The sequence below is a fragment of the Sinocyclocheilus anshuiensis genome, unplaced genomic scaffold (genome assembly GCF_001515605.1).
Source record: "Sinocyclocheilus anshuiensis isolate Anshui unplaced genomic scaffold, SAMN03320099.WGS_v1.1 scaffold199, whole genome shotgun sequence".
Taxonomy (NCBI): Eukaryota; Metazoa; Chordata; class Actinopteri; order Cypriniformes; family Cyprinidae; genus Sinocyclocheilus; species Sinocyclocheilus anshuiensis.
The window spans coordinates 329291-344431 of record NW_015552582.1 but is presented as its reverse complement, the minus strand read 5'-3'; the positions used below and the strand labels follow the sequence as shown (position 1 = coordinate 344431).

Sequence of the window (15141 nt, the reverse complement as noted above, 5' to 3'; positions counted from 1 at the left end):
AAACGAACCTTAATTAACAAATGGTGTAAAGAATTGTTCTTGATACTTTATGCATTATCTAATGTTGACAACTTGAAGCTTTTTGTAAAATGGTACCATATATTTGACATTTAATTTTTTTGTAGCCTGTTTTGTCCCATTGATCAAAATACACACGGCCAAACTCATATGACACAGAAACAGTGTTTGGAGCATCTATTAATGTGCACTACAAGCAGATCTGTGATCTTACTGAACTATTCTAGAGCTTGCAACAGATCTCTGACATAAATTAGCATAGCATCCACAGGCAGACTGAAAAAAAAATAGTAGTTTAGGGCATAGTTCACAAAGTACATACTTTCATACATACTTTTAAGTTTCAAGGACAGCACTGATGATTTGCGAAGCTCTGTGTGAGTGGATGCATGCGTTGGAGGGGACGCTGCATTTCTGCCTCGTTCTGTGTTAGCCAGATCTGCGTGATTTCTGTGTTCCTCAAATTACTGTTTTTCTTTTAGCCTTTTTTCAGTCATTTTTGTCTTTTGGAGCTGGCTCCCATCAGGGGTCTGTGGAAAAACAAAAGGGGGATGGTGCCCAGATGTGCATGAATGTTTGTGAGTCTGTGGCTAAGTGTGATCAAAGCAGATAAGTGTGTCTCAGCCATGTGAGGGAGAATGTGTTTTTTGGGGTGCTGCGAAGGCCCATTTGTTTCACACACACGTTTAAGGGGGGTGTCACGGTTAGCGGGGCAGTAAAAGTTGCAGGCCACTGTGTTTGTTGAATCCTGTCTGGATGTGTCATAAACAGTGTTGAGTCATTTGAAGTCAGGACATCTGGACATGCGCACACAGACACAAACATGCATTTTCTATAATAAATGAAATCATATGAAGACATTTGAAATAATTTGTACTGCATGTACACTTGTGATTTTAATATTCCTCATTTTTCATGCTTATAATTTTAATTTCACCATATCATTATTCACATAACATCTGTTTATGCCTGACATTTCAGGTTTCCCATTACCTCCCGGGGCCCCTCCACCTATGATACCACCATTAGATAGGTAAGTGTTCATGTTCAAGTGATTTTTTTCTTACTGATTGATTGTTATGCATTATAGCAGGGCTTGTGTATGAAATATGGATCATGTCTGTATATATGTCCAGGTTGGTGTCGTATAGAAACTGGAGAGAGAGACAGAGGAGATGTAGCAGAAAGAGAAAGCAAGAACATAGCAAGTCACTACACAGGCAAATGAAGGAGAAAAAGAAAGACAGAGAAAGAAAGGGAGAGAGAAAGAGGTAGAGCTTGTGAAAGAGACTTAAATAATGCTACGTCTTTGCGGAACACTTGAGTCTCAGAATGCCTGAATATCAGTTTATATTCAAATTAAGTCAATGTTCGAGTGCCCATCTATTGTGTGCTAAAACAACCCAAACAGCACATGCAAATAAATGCTACTACCAGTGGGCACAATATTTTCTTATAGCAGACTGTTATGTGACAAATTGTCACTACCAAAAGGAAATATCACATAAATCTGAGAAAAAAAGATATGTAAAGATATGTAAAAAGTTATGTAAGTTTAAAAGTTATGGGGCTCAAACATTCAGTGTCCCTCATGACAGAGATGACTGACTCTTCTTAAAGCTGTGATTGGCAGCCTTCATGGAGTTTATGGGACAGTAAAACTAGGCTGCAGCTACAAAAGCTGTATCAGAGTCATTACTTCTGTCTTAGTTCCTGCCTGCAGTATGTAGGGCAGCTCATCAAAGTTTCACCCCAGACTTAGAAGAAGAGAAATCAAGACAAAAGCACTAAACTCCCATCTGCTTCAGTTAATCCACTGTGACTGTCTTTCTTCCATACACGCAGAATTACTTATTCAGTTTGATCCAGCTCTTTCAGCTTATCCCTGTGCTTGGAAGCTGTCAAACGTGTGTTTAAGGTGGTTAAGTGTGTGTGTGTGTGTGTGTGTGTGTGTGTGTCTCTCTTCTCTTCGTAAACATACTTATTTGCTTCTCAGCTCTGTCTGACACTGTAACTTATCTTCTATGGACTAAAATACGGTTAAAAAGCCTTCCCTCACCCAGTCAAATGCCAAATAAGGCAGAGAGAGAGACACAGACAGGGTGGCCATGTTTGTGCCTCCGGCCTCCTGTTTACAGGCATCCAGAACTAACTCCCAATCCATCTATGGCTGCGTTTACACTTGGCATTAACATGCAACCTGTATCCGGATGTTGTCCACATACACATTAAAAAGACAAGTGTAAACGCGCTTCTGATCGGAATGTTATGCGATCAATGTGTCCTGGTCCAGAGGTAGTCGAGGACGCATTGTGATAGGATCTCAGTGTAATGTAAACGCAATCCAGCCATCGTGTCTGCATTCGCCGGTCGACATCATGCAAAATGCCGCCCCCTCTCTCCCGAACTGTCAGAAGAACAGAGCGGTAGTGAGACTCGTACATTTATTTTGATTTGTAAAATGTCCTGCGACTGAAAATAGTTTTCAAAAGAAAACCCACCACTTCAGGTCGACTTTGCACCGCTGACTTATTTAAATATTGCGCAGGAAATACAGATCCGATCGGTTATCCAGATCGAGAAGTCAGCTGATGTTGCCAAGTGTAAACGCGCCGTGTCCTGATTGACTGATGATCCGATCTGCTTGATCAGATCACGGTGATCGCATTTTAATGCCAAGTGTAAACGCAGCCTCTGCCTCATACTCTTCCTCCCTTTCACCCCAAGACAAACAGCCAAGTCTTGGCCTGTCTATCTCCCCCCAACTTTATTTCTAGATTCACAGTTTGACAGGCATCATCATCTGCAGAACATTTGTGTGGTTCAGTGCCAATTGTTTTAAGGCTGCAGGGGAATCATGGCTACATATATATATATATATATATATATATATATATAGTGTATATATAGGCTAGTATTATATATAGTAAATAAAATATATTAAATAAAAAGAAAAAAAATCTCTGTCTTTGTTGGGATTATTTTGTTATATTTTCATCCTCTTTATCTCTGTTTCTCTGTGCTATTTTTATACTTTTTTCACCATCTTCTGACCCAACTCCCTCAATTTTTTCACCATTTCCTGGTCCTTAAGTTTTCTTTTTTCATGCTTTTTTCTGTTGTTTAAAGAATGGTTCTTCTCACGTCTCAGTCTCTCTGCCAAGTCCAAACATCCTTGAAGGAGTTTCCGTTCATCCGAACCCTGCCAACCAAGGACTGTATAATTCATGAATCACTTCCTCTCACACCATAACGCCAAAAAACTCACTTTTCTTATTTTTCTCTCTCTTTTTCTGTCCTCTCTGTCACGTACATGCTAATTTTTCACACATAAACATCACATGCTGGGAATATATAGTAAATTTAAAGGGTCCTTATACAAAGCCCTGAGGGACACCCCTGAAATAGTGCTCTCTGCTTTAAATTTATCATGATTTGGCTCTCTAGTCAATAAAAAGAATTCACAGCCCATGTTTAGGAAGTCCATTTTCCATAACTTTTTAGGAAGAGACAGTAATTTTATATTGAAGGCAAATTGCTTTCAACATTGGGTTTGAATAGATGTCTTGAGACTTGGCATCCAAATCCATTATAACTCATTACTTGTCAGCAATCCCTCATCACATGTTGTGGAATATCAATAATAATTGTGTTGTTAATACGTTTACTTACCAGAGCAATGTGGAACAGCCTACTGGATGGGCAGCATCTTTGCACAGCCATTACTTTGAGCCCATTAGGGTCAAATTCTGCAATGATTAGCTGTCTTAATGAGCCAGGTGCTAATTAAGGCTTACCTCAGGAGTGAGATGAGACTGTAACTGCGAGATCATCTAACATCGATTATCATAAATTCCTCCTCTCATCTCCTTTTGTCTGCTCTCCTGTGTATAGACATAAAGCAAGAGTGAGGGGATAAGACATACTGAACATGTATTGTAGTTGGCTGAATTTAAAAGGGTTCATAAGTAAGAGAAAAGAGGAAGTGGGATAGAGGAAGGGAGAAAGACAAAGAGAAACCAGAAAAGCAGCATGTTTCCCAGAGATATTAGTAGAAACGGTGTACTCTTAACCAACACCTGACCACAAGGAGTCCTGTTGGATGCGATTTCTCTTACACACAAACTTAACTTCTACTCCTGCAGAACGCCCCGGAAACGGGGCAGGCAGCCAGGGTTTATGGATTACCAGTGGTGTGTTTGCCAGATCTGTATCTCCTCATATACTCACACACATAGTTACACACTGCTGGCACGTTACCGGGCGCATGCTGCACTTTGAGTTAATGCCAGTAACATCAAACAATGAGGAAATTGAGCTCTGAAACAGAGGAACGTCTTTTGATCATTGTGAAAAGTTCTGTTTACCCCTTTTTTCCTTTTCCTTTTTGCCTATTTTGTTGGTATGCTCCGTTTATTCCTCTCTCTTTGTTGTTAGTTAAAAATAACGGGGTCTTGCTTTGTTTATAAGGGTCAATTTGGGCAAAGTAAATCATATTGCATACATTACAGCACCGCTTTTTCCTGAAAGAGAAAAACTAAGGGTCAGATTAATGTGTATGTGCATCCATATGATTTTAAGGAAAACAAATCAAACTATTTTAAATATTTAAAATAGAACCTTTTTAAAATAGCAGATGATTTAACCACACTGTCAACACTAACGTTATCTTTCTTATTACAGCAGTGGACGTTTGGCGGGAGGCTATGATCGACGCTCAGCTACACCTTACCCCTTCCCTGCAGGTATGAACATTGGAAGTTTATGAAATATATGCACTACACCAGCAATCTTGGGTAAAACTTAGTTATGAATACATTTTGTTGAATGATTGTTCTAAAAAGCCTAATCGCCTTTGGTTCTATGTAGGGCTGCATGATAAATCGCATGCGATATTTAATGTGGGCTTTACTGATAAGATGCGCGTTAAATATCGCGTGCGATTTATCGTGCAGCCCTAGTTCTATGCCAGTTATAACCTAATAGCCTATAACCTAATCATCATTTTTAGCGATTTAAAGATTAGGCAATACATTTTTGACTTGGGAAATGAAATATACTTGCTTATGGAACATTTTGAGTTTTCATTGGCTCCTGAATTATGTGTGTGTGGGAAAGGAAACCTCGTTTTGTGTATGTGTTTTAAGTCTGTGTTTGAGGAACATTTCCTTGTAGATTTTCCAAACATATTGTAGCGAATAGTGAGAAAATATTTAATTTGGAACCTGCAAATTTGTGTGTCTTAATTGGAGCATCCAACGTCCTGGACTGCCAGTAAAAAAAAACGAAAAAAAGAGTTTCTGGTCACACAAACACAGCCAGACTGCCACACACGTCACAGAGCTCTGTACATGTGAGGATGCATGGGGAGGCATGCGGTTGGTAGAGACTACAGACAGCAGAACTGCATACAAAGTGTTAACATACTCAACATCCTCTCATCATCACTACACTCCCACAAACACACACACGTCCTGTTGAACTGTAGAGGGATACGTTTCCAGCCACTGAGCATAGAAATGCACTGCAAGCATTTCCACTGCAGTCCAGCACACATCATTATTGCAGGCAGAGGTTAACAAGGACATACACACACAGAAAAATGAGCATGTCAGAAAATCTGCTGTGGCCTTGTTAACCTCTGCATGTTGTAATGATTTGGGCGTGCTCAATAGGCTAAAGCAGTTATTGTCACTGTGAGCTTTCAGTGATTGTTGTATGCATGTTTGTGTGTAAAAGAGAGGCAGAGAGAAAGCAATAGCTGTTATAGTAAAAGCAAGCTGTTATCCTGCCATCTGTCTCAAATGTGCAGTTTAAATATTCAGCAAAAATGTGCTGCATAAAACTGGTATGCCTTTTGGACAGTGTTTTTAATAGCTTTTATTATTTATGTAAATTCACTATTGTAAATCATTGTGTGTGTGTGTGTGTGTGTGTGTGTGTAGATAGATAGATTAATTATATATTTATTTAATTATATATTATTATTATATTTAATATAAATAGATATGTATTTCTATCTGCTTCTTAAATAATTTTGTTTTCTTTTTTCCAGGTGTGTATACACCTGTGGTGGGCGTGGCTTCATGGTCAGGTGTGATAGACAGCAGCAAGGCGTGGGAAAACTACACCCGTCATAACAAAGAAAGGGTGAGAGAGAGAGCCAGAGAAAGAGGACACACGAAAGACCAAGAGCGGGAGAAAGAGCGATATAGAGAAACAGATCGAGAACACAGCCCCTCCACCCAAGACCACAGAAGGTAGGACAGCCAATTAACAGTCTCAATATAGCAAGGTTAATTGGACGTTTAATTGTAGCTGTTTTTAAGATCTGTGCAATTGTTTGACTTGTGTCATTCTAAACCAGCATTACTTCCATTCCTCTGTGAAACACAAACTAGAAATTTGTAGCCAACTGGTTTTTCTTTTTCCATGCAATTAGCATGTTGCACATGCTAGTCAATGACGCATTAAGCTTGGTGTCAACTAGTCACTGGATAAGAAAGAAGCGCAACAGGATAAGAAATCTTTGAACTCCACTTTTACGCTTCGTTTCCAAACAGTTAAAATGACAAATAAATGCATACTCCGAAAGCGCTTCACAACACTTGTATGATTATACCATCTGGATGCTCAAAATTGAACGGAAGAATATACGTTTTAAACCGCTTATTGTACAGTAAGTTAATCGCCATTCTAATCTAATGCTCTGCTGCATTATAGCGCACACACATAGGCTAGAGACAGTAGCACACAGAATCATTCAGTAGCGCAACACTCTTCTGTGATTTCTCAATAAAATAGCTTAGAAACTGAAAAGTTCTAGCATATATTTCTTAGTAACTAAAACCCACAGCTTCACTATTAGTTGAGAGATGCCTGCAGGTAGAATTATTTCACACACGCATTTGCTCTCTCATTAATGCATTCATATAAATGTAAATGTAAACGTTACTGTGCTACTTTATCTGTATCTGATTTAGAATGAGCAGAAATCTGTGAGAAATATAACGACCCGAAGACAAAAGAACTGATAAAAATGATGTTATAGGAGCAATAGCCATGTGGGCAGCGTTGTGTCATATGTTATAGCTGTGCACAAGGTGTTCGAGTCTCAGCTCAAGGTTCAGGCTTATTTATTCATTAATGACGTCATAAGCAACTAGTTGACGTCGACTCAACTTTCATAAATGTCAACTTTAAAAAATCTGAAGTCGTTCAACCCCTAGTCCACAGAGCTTTTTACGCTTCAAAAATGAAGCAAAAGAATCATAAAAGGGATTTATCAGATGTGTTATATAACAAGTCTTCTGAATCCTTTTTGTGGGAAACAGACTGAAATTATTCACTGATAATGATGATCAGATCATTGAGTGATTTAGATTTTTTTTTTTGTGAACTGAAACAACATATTCATCTAAAAGACCAAACTTAACAACAAATGAACTCTTTCAAAGCTATCATGTAGCACCAGAAGAAGTGAAATAGAGTCATATGGACCATTTCTATGGTTTATTTTATGGTGCTTTGCATCCGTTTTGAAGCTTGGCAACTTCAGTTGCCTTTCATTGTAACTTAATGCAGCAAAGGGGCAGTCGTGGCCTAATAGTTAGAGAGTCGGGTAGTGAATAACCAGTGCTCTCTTCCTTTCTCAATACCACGACTGAGGTGAGACCCTTGAGCAAGGCACCGAACAAAAAAAAATGTTTTTTTTTTTTTTTTTGGAAATCATGATACATTTTTCCAGGACTGTTTGATAAATAGAAAGTTAGAGAGAAAATCATTTATTTGAAATAGAAACATTTTGTAACATTATAAATGTCTTTGTTGTGACATTTGATCCATTTAATGTGTCCTTGCTGAGTAAAAGTATTAATTTCTTTTATTTATTTAAAAAATATATATATTTTGAACAGTAGCGTGAGTTCTGATTATCTTTATAGACAAATGACAAAGTAGAATATATATAGTTCTGCTCCTGATTATCTACAGTAGCTTAGTACCTCAAACTAAATATCTTAAGTCATAGATGGGCACATCCAAAGATTAATTCTTTCATAGTACTTGTAATATCAAACAGGTACCTTTATTGTGATTAATTTGTTTTGCCTGATCACTCATGATAAGATCACCCAAGGTGAATGTTAATACCAGGTGTAAACAGGGCCGAACTCAATAGCAAGATCAGCACAAAGAGATCAACAACACCTGCACTGACAATCTGCTTCATTAACTTCTTTCTTCTTTTCTCACTTAGCCTGTTCCCTCACTCAATCTCTCTCTCTTTTTTTTATCTGGCTTGTAATGCTCTTAGCAACTGGTTGGACATTTGGTGAACACTTGTCCCCTAGATATGATCTCATTCCTGTGGCGTAGAGAGAGGACTGGCCTGTCTTCAGTCCAGCTGGCACGACAACTACACACACAGACAGACAGACAGACAGACAGACAGACAGACAGACAGAGACAGTCACATCATGTTTTACTCATTGTGCCTTTATACATTTATAAGTCCCAGAGGGGCATGTATATGGTTCTAATTCTTATTAATAAACAGCATGAAGAATTTGATGAAAACACATGAAAACACAGATTCATGTTGGCCTTGCAGCAGCAGCTGCTAACAATAACATATCATTTGACTAACTATGAGAAATGCAAAGAGAGGAAACATCAGAGTTACTTAAAGGTACAATATATTATTTTTTTGCCCTTTCAGAATATTTTTAGGTGATAAACGATAAAAACATTGACAGCCAATTAGAATCTACTCGATGTTTGAGCACTTAAAGTGGCAGGCTAATATAGTTATTGTTTCCTTTTTAGGTGTGAACAAACCTTTAGTCTTACAGTTTCACAACTTTGTTTCATAAAACAAGGTAGTTTGTCCCATCTGGAGTGTGGGAAACTAACAGAAGCCATTCATCTTATTAGAAGTCAGTGTACAATCGTAATGATTTAGAAACTGCCATTAGCTTAGCAACATGCTAAAGTCAAACTCTGTTGAAAACAATTGCCAGTTTGCCATGGAGAGTGTTACTTGTGTGGCGTACAAAGTTTGAGCATTCCAAACGATTGCTTGTGAGGTTCCTTGACAGTTAGGATGCTGCCCTGCCTATGTAGCTAACCGAGTCATCTTGCTCTGTTTTTATAACAGACTGATGCACTATTTTCCCTCAATACTAATGAGTGTGTTCGTACATGTGTGTGCAGTGAGGAGGAGCGTGTGTCTCGACACAGGGATCACCGTCATCACGGAAGCGAGAGGTACCAAGAAAGCTCGGGAAGAGAAGGAGTGAGAGACAGACATCGAGAAAGAAGACACAGAGACAGGAATGAACAACACAGATCCTCACGCAGGTAACGCACCGGGTCAGAAATTCACCAGGGTGCTGGACAGTAAAAGAAAAAGGTGACTAAAATGCCCCAGATGATGGGCAGAAAAAGTCCCTGCAGTGAACATTCTATTTTTTTATCTGTTATCTAACATTTGATATCTATTTCATAATATTTTATTCTAAACCTATCTAGTTATGGGTTTAAAGGGGTAGTTCACCCTAAAAAACTCACCGTTATGTCGTTCCAAACCTGTAAGGCGTTCGTTCATCTTCGGAGCACAAATTAAGATATTTTTGATTAAATCCGAGAGCTTTCTGGCCCTGCATAGACAGAAGGCAAGGGAACCATCACGTTCAAGGCCCTGCAACATAGTAAGGATTGATGTCATTTGGACTATTTTAACGATGCCCTTATTACGTTGCTGGGCCTGTGAACGTTTCAGTTTCATTGCTCTCTATGTAGGGTCGGAAAGCTCTCAGATTTCATCAAAAATATCTTAATTTGTGTTCCGAAGATGAACGAACGTCTTACAGGTTTGGAACGACATGAGGGTGAGTAATTAATGACAGAATTTAGATTTTTGGTTGAACTATCCCTTTCATTCCTTTACTGACACCATAGTGACCTGTAGCTATCATCTGTATTCACTGTTTCAGAGTCAAATATTGCTGAATGTGTAGCTAATAGTGCTTTTCAGTGGTTGATCTAAACGTACAGTAACACTTTAGTATAGGGACCAATTCTCACTATTAACTAGTTGCTTATTAGCATGCATATTAGCTGTTTATTAGTACTTATAAAGCACATATTCTGCATGACCATAGTCTACATCCTTAATCCTACCCAATACCTAACCTTATCAACTACCTTACTAACTATTAATAAGCAGTAAATAGGAGTTTATTTAGGCAAAAGTCGTAGTTAATTGTTAGATAATAGTGATAACTGGACCTTAAAATAAAGTGTGACCAAATTTACTGTGACGGTATACAGTAGAAAGTTGTAAAATCTCATACAGGAACTGGAAAATATTCAAAATTGATTCCAACAGATAATTTCTGTATACTGACATCTTGAACATTATTTAGAGCGGTTTCTGAATTTAATGTTGATTTTGATTATATAAATAACATCCATAATTTTTCAGATACATTATAATTTATTATGTTATACTCTATATATTATACATAAAACAAGCTGTGTGAAAATGAATCGATTTATTTTATTTTATTTTATTTTTATTCATTTTTTACTCCTTAGAGGTACTGTAAAAATGCCCGGAAAATGTATTTAATATTAATTCATAAAATTTGTCCCTTAATTAGGGGGGAAAATTCTCACATATAATACCCAATATCCTTTTGTACAAATTTACACACAAAACACCAAAACAAATGCATGTACAATATGTCCACATACATAACATGCCATTAGAGCTTCACATCAGTCACATCATGCAGAATAACACACACACAAGCACACAAAAGGGCCTACAAAGGTGATATTCATTGGGGGCAAAGCATCTTATATAACCATAATATATATAGATCATGTGACCTTCTTCTCTCTGTCACTCTCATTAGTGGGAGCAGTAGGAGGCGTCATGATAGTGATGACGCAGATAGCCACAGGAGACACAGGCACAAACGCTCTAAACACAACCGAGGAAGCCTTGAGCCCAGCGAGGAGTGCAATGTGGACCAGGAGAACCAGTCAGAGGCCACAGAATAACTCCCTGGCCAGCTGGTGAGCCCGTTTGTTGACCAGTAGGAGGTCTTTAGTGAAAGATCATTAGTCTTGTCACCAGTCACAGCCTGAGTGACCAACTGTGAATAGATTTTGATTAATAGTATGCCAAACACTTGATAAGCCTATTTATGTTACCGTTTTAGCAATTTAACATTTAATTTCTTGAAAATATGATTTAAAAAAGGTAAAGGTGGTCAACAAAGTATACTATTTTTAATTTATACATTTATTTTATAATTGATTTATAATTGTTTTGATAATACAAAATGGTATTTTTGTTGTGCCAAATGTTAATTTTGTTGAAGCAAAATCATTATAAACATAATCAAGAAATGTAAATGTGTGTGAAACATGATTTAGAGTGGAGAACGCCAACAGCTGTACTGACCTTAAAATTAATTTAAATTAATACATTATTCAGCAAAAATGCATTAAAGTCATCAAAACTGACAGTAAACTTTCTGTTCATCAAAGAATCCTGAAAAAATGCTTTTCTCAACAATATTATGCAGCATAACTGTTTTCAACATTTATAATAATCAGAAATATTTTTTGAGCACCAAATCAGCACATTATAGAATGTTTTCTGAAGGATCATGTGCCACTGAAGCTTGGAGTAATGATGCTGAAAATGATGCTTTTCCATCACAAGAATAAATGACATTTTAAAATCTATTCAAATAGAAAAGTTCCTTTAAACTGATATAAAAATACAATAAAACAATAATACTGTGAAATATTACAAACAAATCCAGCCTTTGTGAACCTCTTTAAAAACTAAAATCCTACCGACCCCAAACTGAATGGTAGTTTGTATATGTGTGTGTGTGTGTGTGTGTTTGTATAAATATATATTTATATACACACACACACACACAGTGCACAGTAAGAACACGAGACAGTAACACAAGTCTTTATTGATCTTTTGAACCAAAGGACTTTATTGATCATTGAACCAAAGGTACCAACAGATACAATATACTGCACAAGCCAAAGCATGAGATGCCAGAGCACGCACCTTACCCCATAATGATACCTAGACACACACACACTCACACAGTAAGCCTTTCACACACCACTCTGTCCTTTCTTCTCCAAAGTAAACAAAAAAGTCAGCAAGGCCGCCAAAATCTCATGTTATCATTATAAGCATTATAAGTTATCATCCATTTTTAAAATAGATTAACATTGCTTTTCTTTTTTCGGTTGCTATTATTTTTTATTACTCACTATAGTTTTTCATATGCGACGGCATCTGAAACGTACCAACATAGATAGAACTACTTGGCAAATGTGTCTCCATGCCAGTGGATGGAGAGAATGAACCACTGTCAGAATGAACAAAAGGAAGCCGAAATCTGAAAGCCGTTGGAACTGAGAGAGAAATAAACCAAAAATAATATTAGTCACTAGTACAAGTGCTTGAATCTGTTTCATTATTTTTTCAGACATCGATGTTTATAGTAAAGAATGTGCGTCCACTTCGATGCATTTTCTAACATGTAAAACTAATGGAATTGGCAATGTGTGTCCCCCACCCAAACCCTACACATCCCAGTATCCCTTTCATCTCTCGTTTGAAGAAAACCCCTCTCATGTGCAGCATCTCAACGTCCTCTACAAACAACATTAGAGTCACAAAATCTGACTACATATAGCAGTGCCCATAATGTTTATACATCTATTTCCAACTCATTTATTGACACATCCTGAAATTGTGTTTTCAGACCCTCCCAATTCCTTTAATACAGATTACAATCTCCACCTTCCATCTATAATGACACAATGTTCCTCTCATGCACAAATATCATCTTTATCAGCGAACCCTTGCCAACTGACAAAAGGGCAATTGTGAAAGCGCCTCCTGGTTTCGGATTGTGATAAACGTGCTTCTTGGTGGGCGGAGTCAAGTCATTTGCTCCGCCTACAAGTTTAGAGTCTGAGCTCCTAGTACCTGAATGAGGTCCATGTGTCATTTCCTGCTCCCGGGGGGCAGTCTGTATCATAAGCCCCGCCTTTCAAGGAAGTCTCGGATTCTAAAATCCACCATTTTATTTGTCATTATAAGGTATGTGGTGTATGCTCCACCCCTAGTGCAGGGTCAATGTGATAAGCCCCTCCCTCACGCAGAGTAGTCCTATAGCAGGCTGCCGGGCCAAGAAACAATGGTGAGAGTGATCCGACCCCTCAGCTCCTTGAGAAGGCGGACCAGAGCTGTGTGTGTCATTCCCCAAGTGCTCTTCCCGTTCACCTCCAGCAGGATGTCTCCACAGCTAATTTGAAAAAAAAGAAAAAGGTATGAAATTTTAGTATGTTGGAGTCGTGACAAGAATGAGGGTAAAGGCAAAAAAAAAAAAAAAGTTGTATTGAATAAACTGTGCTAGGCAGTTTATTTATAGTTGTTCTACAAAAAGCATGGTTTCCGACAATAGTAGACATATACATATCTAAGTGTCTGTACCGTATCCTGCCGTCGTTGTAGGCCGGTGTGCCCTCTACGATAGAGCGGATGAAGAAGGACTGGTTACAGTTGCGTTCTTCTTGTCCACCCACAATACTGAAACCCAGACTGCCAGACGTGCTCCTGCGGAGGACAATGTCTTTACAGCAGTATAGATGCCTGGAATGGACAGAAAATTCAAGGTTAATTTTATTGTCATTTAGCAGACATTGATAAATCAACAAATTATTCACCAAGGACACTTAAAGGGATAGTTCACCTAGACATGAAACGATGCACTTTTATTGCATCTTTTTTTTATGGTAACTAATTGAAAGTGACTGATTGTTATTATCATATTCTGTTGAAACAAAATGAGGGTAAATATTAATATAATTTCTGGTAACATTTTACATTGAGGTGTAATTCGTTAACCTTAGCTAAAGCATTGGGTACTACTGTATGGACAATACTTTTACATAATTTAATAATCTTGGTTAATGTTAATTTCTGCATATACAGTATTAATACATTTCAAGTTGTATACATTAGTTAGCTAATAATAATTTTTTAAAAATTATTATTATAAAAAAGAAAAGGGACAGTGATAGTTAATTTCTGATATACAGTATAAATACATTTTAAACTGGGCTGTTGTTGTTTTTATCATTAAAAAGGTATTTTGATTATTGTTAATTTCTGTAAATATAAATACATTTTATTAAATTCCATATACAGTATATAAATACATTGTTTAAATTATATTGTATAAAGTATGATTGTATAAAATATAATTATTATTATTATTTTAAAATATAAATGGAAAAACAAGAACAATGTGATTGAGACAGAAAGCAATGGGAGAAAAGAAAGGAGAATGAGATGCAGCCAGATTACCCACAGTGCTGTGTAAAGTATCATTTACCTAGATTAATAAAATGTTGTTTACGGTATTATTACCTGATGCTTAATGCAGTAGCTAATGTTAACTAATTTAGCCTGATTTTACAGAATTATCATTTCTAGTTCAACTATCCATTTAAGGGAGTAATATAGGGGTGCATTTCAGGAGCTGGAGTGAAGAGAGAAATTCACAATAAATAAAAGATTCAGAAGGAGCTTTTGGGTATCTTGGGGAATTAAGTGAGCTTCAAATGGCGAGCAACACTGAAAGAATCGATTTGTGTTTAAAGGTTTACAGTCTCTGCAAAAATGCTACTGTTATCTCCCCTACACACAACTTTCTCAGTTGTTATGCATTTGAAATAATTTGGGAAGTTAAGAACTTTCACACTCCATCACAGCAAATTCCCACAAATTTGGTGAGAAGTGAAGAAAACAGCGGTACATTTACTTACACACACACACACACACACACATATATATATATATATATATATATATATACAGAATATATACTATATACAGTGGGTACGGAAAGTATTCAGACCCCCTTAAATTGTTCACTCTTTGTTATATTGCAGCCATTTGCTAAAATCATTTAAGTTAATTTTTTTTCTTCATTAATGTACACACAGCACCCCATATTGACAGAAAAACACAGAATCGTTGACATTTTTGCAGATTTATTAAAA

At 37.2% G+C, this 15141-nt stretch overlaps 2 protein-coding genes across 2 annotated transcripts in view; one reads left to right on the top strand and one right to left on the bottom strand.

The window, feature by feature from the left end:
- LOC107665400 (pre-mRNA 3'-end-processing factor FIP1-like) overlaps window positions 1-11223 on the top strand; it is a 26135-nt gene extending 14912 nt beyond the window's left edge. Inside the window, exons 11-15 of the mRNA XM_016456275.1 lie at window positions 1000-1051; window positions 4702-4763; window positions 6074-6278; window positions 9232-9378; window positions 10941-11223. Of these exons, the coding sequence (XP_016311761.1) occupies window positions 1000-1051; window positions 4702-4763; window positions 6074-6278; window positions 9232-9378; window positions 10941-11088 (614 nt within the window). The 3' untranslated portion in view covers window positions 11089-11223. The remainder of the gene's footprint in view (window positions 1-999; window positions 1052-4701; window positions 4764-6073; window positions 6279-9231; window positions 9379-10940) is intronic.
- Window positions 11224-12023: 800 nt separating this feature from the next.
- LOC107665288 (E3 ubiquitin-protein ligase LNX-like) lies at window positions 12024-13834 on the bottom strand. The gene is made up of 3 exons (XM_016456118.1): window positions 13827-13834; window positions 13568-13726; window positions 12024-13379 (listed from the first exon to the last, which is right to left on the bottom strand). The coding sequence occupies exons 1-3, from the start codon at window positions 13832-13834 to the stop codon at window positions 13244-13246; spliced, it is 303 nt and encodes a 100-aa protein (XP_016311604.1). The 3' UTR covers window positions 12024-13243.
- Window positions 13835-15141: the final 1307 nt, after the last annotated feature.

Excerpts from the sequence above, each read along its gene's own strand:
- LOC107665288 (XM_016456118.1), bottom strand. Across the intron at positions 13,380-13,567 it reads TACAACGACGGCAGGATACG|CTGTGGAGACATCCTGCTGG; the intron begins GTACAGACACTT and ends TTTTCAAATTAG.